The 9,622-nt window shown below is 35.3% G+C and overlaps 1 protein-coding gene across 1 annotated transcript; it reads right to left on the bottom strand.

The window, feature by feature from the left end:
- Nucleotides 1-1,286: 1,286 nt before the first annotated feature.
- LOC111717804 (uncharacterized) lies at nucleotides 1,287-9,568 on the bottom strand (the record flags this gene model as incomplete). The annotated part of the gene is made up of 5 exons (XM_023493250.1): nucleotides 1,287-1,831; nucleotides 2,431-3,716; nucleotides 6,653-6,758; nucleotides 9,071-9,111; nucleotides 9,434-9,568. Coding segments are annotated over 5 exons (1,986 nt in total), but the record flags the coding sequence as incomplete, so codon positions are not given.
- Nucleotides 9,569-9,622: the final 54 nt, after the last annotated feature.

Here is a 9,622-nt window from a genome sequence, read left to right as displayed (position 1 = left end):
AGGAGGGATGGAGTGAAGGAGGTGGGGGGGGGGAGTTGGTTTGGTGCATTATTAAATTTCCTTGCTGAAGGTTTCAATGTACTTACAATAGCGCTCTATTAAGTACACCTTGCAAAATTTCTTTATCTCCTTTTTATGTGATATTAGATCCGGTATATATATATGTGTGTGTGTGTCTGAGAAATCCTTTTTCTAAAGAGAATGCTCACAAAATTTGATTCCCACTGACGAAATAAATGAAATGATTTAATGATGACTTCTTCTAAAAAATATATGAAATTTCTTCTGCTTGTTTTTTTTCTTTCTTTTCTTAGTTTAGAATTAAATTTGTGAACATTCCCATTATATGCACTCTGCACTCTACAGGCCAATATTAACACATTGCTGAAGAACTAACTAGCAAGATAGATATATAGATAGATGGATAGATAGATGGAAATATTATGAAGAGAGATAGTTCGCTTGATAGCTAACATTAGATAGTTATTTTTACAACTTGTAGTTTTTAATATCGTGATAGAGTATAGTAAATTTAGAGTTTAGACTCCTAAATACAGATAGATAAAAAGATAGATAGATGTGAAAACATAGATAGACGTAAAAAAGATAGATAGATAGACAGACGGGGCATGTGTTTAAGACAAAGAAATCAAGTATTATACAAGAACACAGTTACAAAACAGGAAGAAAGCAGGAAGAGAACAGGAAGAGAACAGGAAGAGAACAGGAAGAGAACAGGAAATGAACAGGAAGAGAACAGGAAGAGAACAGGAGGAGAACAGGAAGAGAACAGGAAGAGTTCAGGAAGAGAACAGGAAGAGAACAGGAAGAGAACAGGAGGAGAACTGGAAGAGAACAAGAATAAAACAGGAAGAGAACAAGAAGAAAACAGAGAAAGAAAGAAGATTATGTATAGAACAGAAAGGAAGTAGATTACGTGGAGACCAGAATTAAAGTAGATTTAGGAAGACAGAAAGGAAGTAGATTATGTGAAGACCAGAAATAAAGTAGATTATGTGAAGACAAGAAATAAAGTAGATTATGTGGAGACCACATAGAAAGTAGATTTAGGAAGACAGAAAGAAAGTAGATTATAAGAATAACAAAAAGAAAGTCTGTTTGAACCTCAAATGGAACAATTATATGAGCCTAATCTAGTCTAATAGGACCAATCCTAATATATATATGCATTGTGGATCATGTAAGCTTGGGAGCTTTAATCTACATTATGCACTCTCCCCCCTTCCAACACTATAAAGTATATAGTAGAAGTGTCTAATATCTAGTACAATCCTGTCTGCAGAGCTCAAATCTTCCAAAGATGATTTACATGTTGGATAATATAAAAATAACGAAATTCTGATTCGAAATTTATGAATTAGTTGATCCCGCTTTTATGTTGGTGCGTCCCCCTTAGACCAGGGTTGTCAGTGAATATGTTCCTTCCTCGGAACTAACGGATAGGGACGAGAGTCCTGTATCTGAACTACAGTCGTCACTAGTCTCACTCTTTAGTATTGATTTAGGTACGGAGTTAATAGTTCTAGGACTAGTCCGAGCTCTCTGCTCCGGGTCTAGGGAGGAGTCGGAGTCACTGAACCTCACACTTTTAATTGTTTTAGTCTCTTTAGATTCCCCTCCCTCTCCTCCCTCCCCACCCTCGCAGATCTTGAGGGATTTCACAATATTGAGGTCGGATTCAAGACGCTTCCCCTCCCTCTCCACGATGTTGACGTCGAACTCTAGTTGTGAGACAAGTTTTCTCTTGTGCTCCCCCCACACCTTGAGACGGGAGAGGGTTGAACCGTTCTCACTGATCTCCTGCATCAATCTAAACAAGGAAATACAGGATTAAAATATATATTTTTGATACTTCATTGACCAGATTTTATGAATAGCTAGAATTAGCTGAACCTCACAGACGTAGTTCAACTACTTCTCGTGTGCGGATTAAGCTTAAGAGAAGTGGCTTAATAGAGTATACGAGGTTCATCTATATCTCGTTATTTATAAAATCTGGCCCCAGTTTAAAAAAAATCTTCCAATCTCCAGAAAAATATAATTATCAATAAAAACTAATCCCTTGGAATAAAAACACTACTTAATCTAGTGGATTAGTGTTATAGTTGATTTAGAGTCTTATCTTAATCTTGTTCAACCTTCATATTAAGAGATTAATTTTCAATCTAAAAATAAAAGATTTAAAAATTAGAGGCGCACCGCGCAACATCAAGAGAGAACAACGACGACATCTTTTCATTGTGATCAGTTTAAGGTAAGGGTCAGTTGTAATATTTAAAATAATTAAACAGCTGCTGTATGTGAGTATAGAATTTGTGCAAAATAATCTTCAAATTATACAAAGAGAACTATAAAAAAGAAGGTGAAATATCAGAATGACATTTTTGAAGAATTACGATACCGTCTTACCTTGCGTTAATTTCTCTATACTTGACAACGTCTGTATTAAAGCAGGGAGGCGGAGTTTTATAACCCTGCTCCGGGTCCTGGTTGGGTTGCAGGGAGGCACAATGGTAGGACAAGGAGATCATCTGCTCCTCCTTACTCTCCAGGATACAGTTCAACCTATGCAGCTTCTCATACATCTCAATCCAGGAGTAGAAATCAGGATCAGTGGGCGGAGGGACCAGGAGAACATGGTCATCCTCAACCTCATCCTGGTCCTCGTCTAGACCATCTAGACCCTCGTTGCTTATGTTTATGTTCTCCCCCTCAAACCCTTCTTTTTTAAAGTTAATATCAGTTAAACCTTGAACATTCTTAGCTGACATTTTCGGAGCTTGGGCATCCAAAATATTTGTGATTGGTCTTTTGGCATTCTTCGGGTCCTTGTTTAGTCCCAGGATTTCCCGTGTCGAATCCTTGTCCTTGGCTTGCTCCGGGATATTCTGTTGTCCTGTGGTGACACGAGGATATTTAGAACAATTAGTTAGATCATTAACCTTCCTATTATCCGTCCCAACACTAGGTATCTTCGTATCTAGCATTCTAGTGCCCAGATCAGATCTGAATTGTTCACTCTCGTTTACAGATTTTACAAGAGAACTTGGTTTGGTCGGCAGAGCAGGCAATATTCTACCCTTGCTGGTACCTTCGGGTTTGGCAGGGATGGCCGGCAAGCGTTTGATCGGAACTTCCGGCCGATTATTTGGTTTGTTTAGTAAAACTGGAGGTTGGTAGGTTTGGGATGAATTATTGTTTATCGGTAAATCCTGGAATTGAGACTTTAAAGCCTGGCGCTGATTGGATAGGTTCCGTTGATCCTTATCCAGATCCCCGGGCAGTGGTTGAGTAGACCCGGAGAAGGAGGAACCAGGGTTCTGTCGATCATTAATAAATCCTGCATTGATTTTTACGTCCTGGTTGTGATTAATGATACTTTGGGTTGATACTCCCCGTCCTGGTATCTCAAGGGTTGAGTTGGAATACGGAGATACCTTCATCTCTCCTGTTATAGGGTTCAAGGGATACTCCAGTGAGGAGTCTAAACTGCAGATCTCAGGAGTGTCTATTCGTCCTCCAGTTCTCCGTCCAACCTTCACCTCCAGGTCGAGGACGTCCTCTCCTCCGACTCCACTGTCATTCGAGGTTTCAGGGTTCTCCGCTATCGGAGGCTTTGGAGACGGAAGACGTGTCTCCGACAGTATTCTAATATCGTTGAGAAGTTTTTCCAGTTTGCTATGTTCCTCTCCAGTCTAAAATAAAACAATTTTATTGTTGTTATTGTTTAATGTTAATAAGCTTTCCGATCGTGAATCAATTTTCATTGTAAACCCAACTCTTTTCATCCTGTATCCATTTCTATACCCCTCCCTTCCTCTTCCTCCTTGTTACATGACACCCCTTAACCCTCCTCCATTATCTTCTAATCTTCCTTCCCAAACATTTAATCTGGCCTCACCATGTGCCCTGAATGGCTGACCCCTGAGGCTTAGTTTAATCCTAGTTACATCAGTTTTAAGATTAACCAAGTTAAATCTTTGTTTATCTTTTAACCTAGAGTTAAACCTTTGTTTATGTTTAGCTTGCAGGATTAGAATAGAATATCAGGAAATAGGTAACACAGAGAGAGAGGGGAGGGGAGGGGGTTAATGGAAAGAGGGGTAAATGGAGGGAAGCAAAAAATGGTAATTTGTGAAAAATAAAGTAAGATGGAAAATAGAAAAGATGAAAGAAGAACAAGAAGAACAAGAAGAACAAGATGAACAAGAAGAACAAGAAGAACAAGAAAAACAAGAAGAACAAGAAGAACAAGAAGAACAAGACGAACAAGAAGAACAAGATGAACAAGATGAACAAGAAGAACAAGAAGAACAAGAAGAACAAGAAGAACAAGAAGAACAAGAAGAACAAGATGAATAAGAAGAATCCCCCCCTCCTGAATGATAGGAAAAAGTCTCCCCGAACAGCAGTTGAACAAATTCGACAAATTAGACTTTTCTGTAATTACAATTCCAATTAATTACCACCTTTTTATTCCAAGCTTTGGTTCGACAGCTCTTGGGTTATTTCAGTTTATAAAAAAAACAGATTTGTATAGATTGTATCGATTGTTCTGCTTTTAAGCAACTGTGGTCGGCAAACTATAATGATTATTATGACAATTTAAAACTTACTTTAATATTATATGCTGCTAAAAAGTTTATTTGATAATTCATTTGAGTTTTGATGATTTATACAATATAATATTTTTCGTTTTCTTCCGTATAACTTTGGAGACCTCTGTATCAATCCATCTTTCTATCTAATGCTTTTTTTTGCTATTTGCATAAGACTCTTTTTATCTATCTATCTGCTTATTTATCTATCTATCTATCTATCTATCTATCAGCATTTATCGAACTATCTATCTGTCTATCTATACAACTACCTAACAATCATCTATCTATCGATCGATCTATTTATCTATCTATCTATCTATCTATCAGGATTTATCCAACTATCTATCGATAGATCTATTTATCTATCGATCTATCTATCTATCTATCGATCCTTCTGTCTATCGTTAATTCTATCTTTAAGATAGATATAACGATTACGGTATACTATACGACATCCTGCAGCTGTTGAAGAAACTATAAAGAAAGTCGTTAAAAGAAAAAACACATTAAAAATAGACTTAAATAGAATCTGCCTAATTTATATATATAGATTTAAATACATATCTTTATTCTAAATCATTTTATAATTGACTAAAATTCAACTTTATTGTAATAAACCTAAATAAAGAATAAAACGAATTTTTATCTATCTATCTATCAATCTATCTATCTATCTATCTATCTATCTATCTATCTGTCTATCTATCTATCTATCTATCTATCTATCTATCTATCTATTATCCCTCTCCATCCCTCTCCATCCCTCTCCATCCCTCTCCATCCCTCTCCATCCCTCTCCATCCCTCTCCATCCCTCTACATCCCTCTCCATCCCTCAATATCCCTGTACATCCCTCCCTCATTTCCTGCTAAGATCTTCTACGTGTAAAACTCTTGAACCTGTTAAACCCTCTGTTTTTCTACTAGTTAAGATAAAACTTGAACTAATTATACAACGTCTCAATATTTACAACCATTTACTACCCTTCCCTCCTCCCTCCTCTCTTCTCTCTCCTCTCTTCTCTCTTCTCTCTTCACTCTTCTTTAATCACTCTTCTCTCTTCTCTCTTCTTTAATCTCTAATTTCTCTTCACTCTTCTCTCAATTCTATCTCGTCAGTTTCTTTTCCTTCCACTAGCTCTGTCCATCCTTCTCTTCCAGAGTCCCCTTCTCTCTCTCTATTCTGGTTTTTCTAATTTTCTCAAAATATAAAAATATTTTATGTTTCAATTATTCAAGTCTAAGGATGACCATTATCCGTCTTTTTATCTTTAAATCTGACATTTCATTTACAAATTTAGAATTCTTTAAAGATTTTATAATGAGGAACAAAATCTGAGAAAACTCTTAAACATAATTATGGAATATTTAGAACTTTACCTACCTACAGTGAAACTTATAAAACCATGGATTAAACAACTACCTGAACTACCTGAACTATCTTAACTACCTTGAAGTACCTGAAGTACCTGAACTACTTGAAGTACCTTAACTACCTGAACTACCAGAACTACTTGAACTACTTAAACTACCTGAACTACTTAAACTACCTGAACTGCATTTGAAGTACCTGAACTACCTGAACTACCTGAACTACCTGAACTACCTGAACTACTTTAACTACCTGAACTACCTGAACTACTTGAACTACCTGAACTACTTGAACTACTTGAAGTACCTAGACTACCTGAACTACTCGAAGTACTTGAACTACTTGAACTACCTGAACTACCTGAACTACCTGAACTACCTGAAATACCTGAACTACTTGAAGTACATGAACTACTTGACCTACCTGAACTACTTGAACTACCTGAACTATCTGAACTACTTAAACTACCTGAACTACCTGAACTACTTGAACTACCTGAACTGCACTTGAAGTACCTGAACTACCTTAACTACCTGAACTACCTAAACTACCTGAACTACCTGAACTACCTGAACTACCTGAACTACTTGAACTACCTGAAGTACCTGAACTACCTGAACTACTTGAAGTACCTGAAGTACCTAAACTTCTTGAATTACCTGTATCTGCATGAGATGTTGTTTGACGGCCTCCCCCTGGTGAATGATCGAGGCCAGGATTCCCTGGATATCATTCTCGAGGTCCTTCGGGGACCTGACCAGGCTCCTGAAGTATCATTATTATCATTGTAATCATTATTATCATTATCATTTTCATTTTACCATCATTATTATAATTAATAATTATTATTATCATGTTCTAATCATTATTATCACTATTATGTTCATTATTTTTATTATTATTATTGCTATTATCATCATTATTATCATTATTATCATCATTGTTTAAACTGATTTAAACCTCCCTTCTGCTCCCCTGCAGGATAGTTTATATATTTATAGTTTAGATCTATAAATACTAAACAATACAGAAGAACCAGCAAGACAAGGAACTGTTAAGGGTTTAAAACCTCTGTAAAAAGTTTATGCAAGCAATTAAACAACAACCAGTTAACTCATTAAATCTAGACTTTTATTCTAATGAATAACAGGCTTGACAAATTAAACTACTAAAGGTTGAAAAAAATAGGCAAAAACCCCCTTGGACTTATTAGTTATAAATTGGATACTTTATAGAAAGATAGATAGATAATTAGATAGATAGATAGATAGATAGATAGATAGATAGATAGATAGATAGATAGATAGATAGATAGATATATAGATTTATAGATAGATAGATAGATAGATAGATAGATAGATAGATAGATAGATAGATAGATAGATAGATAGATAGATAGATAGATAGATAGATAGATAGATAGATAGATAGATAGATAGATAGATAGATAGATAGATAGATAGATAGATAGATAGATAGATAGATAGATAGATAGATAGATAGATAGATAGATAGATAGATAGATANAGGGTACAGACAGTTCTTTTAGTACATACAGTACATAGGGTACATACAGTTCTTTTAGTACATACAGTACATAGGGTACATACAGTTCTTTTAGTAGATACAGTAGATACAGTACATAAGTTGTATACGCTACTTTTTTACATATGTCCAACAAAGTATTATAATCTTTATTTGTACAAAAATAGGCATATATATGTAATATGTATGTATACAATAAACATCATTGTACATAGATTACCTTAATATATGTAATATGTATGTACTAAAGGTTTATATTGTGGACATATGCATATCCAGTTTTTTGGGGGCAAAACATTTTTATAAAAATTGTTTTACAAGAAAAAAACTATTGAATTGTATTCATGATCAGTTAACAAATTATTCATTTTAAACCAAGTAGTCTTTAGTTTTTTTTGATTTTCTTGATTTTCTTCTAAAAAGATAATAAAGATAATGAAGATGATTAAAATGATAAAGATGATAAAGATAGAATTTAGAAAATAAAATTTAATAAACTTTTCTGTTCGCGCCCAGGCGTGAAATTGTTTTATAGATTTCCTAAACCATAAACATGTTTGAAATTTAATCAAATATAAAACCAAGGGATGCATTCACACTGTTAACTTAAAAAATCTACCAAAAATATGGTCAAGGAGTTTTGGAAGGGAGGGGGGGGGGGCAAATACTCAGGGTTATATATAAGATTATAATACATTTGTAGATTATGCAGTATGATATGAGTCCCTACTATTTCAAGAAACAGGGTTGCACACAAACATTTTATTTTAGAGTTGCAGCTGTTCAGTGTACACTAAACCAAATTATTTTTCAGCATTTGGACTTTGTTTTTAGGTAAATACCGTCGTTCTAGGGCTTAAACCCTGTAAAGGAACAGGACAGCCAGAACAGATAAATTGCAAATAATTAAAGATGGAGCATAACATACATTATTCTGTATATAGATCTTGTACTATAAAATATGATGGCGGATAAAGAATAAAGAGTATAGGGCTGATAAAGAAAGATTGGCGAATAAAAAAATACGGCGGAAAAAGAAAGATGGTTTATAAAAAATGTCGAATAAAGAAAAATGGCAGATAAATAATGATGGCGGATAAAGAAATTTGCTGATAAAGAAAGTTGGTTGATAAAAAATGGCGGATAAAGAAATATGGCGGTTAAAGAAAGATGGCAATTGAAAGATGACAGAAAAAGAAAGATGGTTGATAAAGAAAAATGCCGTATAAAGAAAGATGTTGGATAAAGAAAAACTATGGATAATGAAGGATGGCGGATACAGAAGATGGCGGTTAAAAATGGCAGATATAGAAAGATGTGGGATACAGAAAAATGGAGGGAAAAAAAGATGGCGAATTAAAAAAAAAGCCGGGTAAAAGAATATGGCGGATACAAAATGGTGGATCCAGAAAACTGGTGGATTTGTTGAATTATACTTATTTACTTTATCTCTGTCTATATCCTTAGACCACACTGGGTTAACATATAAAACAAATGTGTGTACATTTGCCAAACCTAACCAAATTGCTAACCTAACATCACCAAAGATCGTATCGTAAGTCGGGACTCTGGCCTGCAAAATCATGCAAAAACGGAACACGCACAAAAACATAGAACGTGTGCAAAAAAGCAGACCAAAAAACTAAATGCATGCGCGCTGGCTTAGCTAAGTGATAAGAGCAAAGTAAACAAGTTAAATATGAAGAATTTTGACAGGTTTTCACTTCTCTTAGATCTTGACAAGCCCGGAGAAATCTTGGGGATTTAAAACAACAATCAGCTGATTTTGAAATTAAAAACATAATCAATACACTTCACACTATACTCCTCTTAGTGATGAAGAATTTGCATATTTGAGAATCTGAAACTATATTTTATGTGTTGATGCCTTAAACCTGTTTTTGTTGGTTGATCTCCTTGCTCTCCTTGTTCTCCTTGTACCGGACCCTCTTAACCAGGAACGTCACGTTCTCGGCCTCAGCTCCCCAGGCAGACCAGATCTTCAGGACCAGAGTACTCGGCCTCAATACCTAGGTAGGGGTAGGTAGGTAGGTAGGTAGGTAGGTAGGTAGGTAGGTAGGTAG

The sequence above is a fragment of the Eurytemora carolleeae genome, unplaced genomic scaffold (genome assembly GCF_000591075.1).
Source record: "Eurytemora carolleeae unplaced genomic scaffold, Eaff_2.0 scaffold2026, whole genome shotgun sequence".
Taxonomy (NCBI): Eukaryota; Metazoa; Arthropoda; class Copepoda; order Calanoida; family Temoridae; genus Eurytemora; species Eurytemora carolleeae.
The sequence above is the reverse complement of the archived record's forward strand: the minus strand, read 5'-3'. Positions and strand labels throughout refer to the sequence as shown.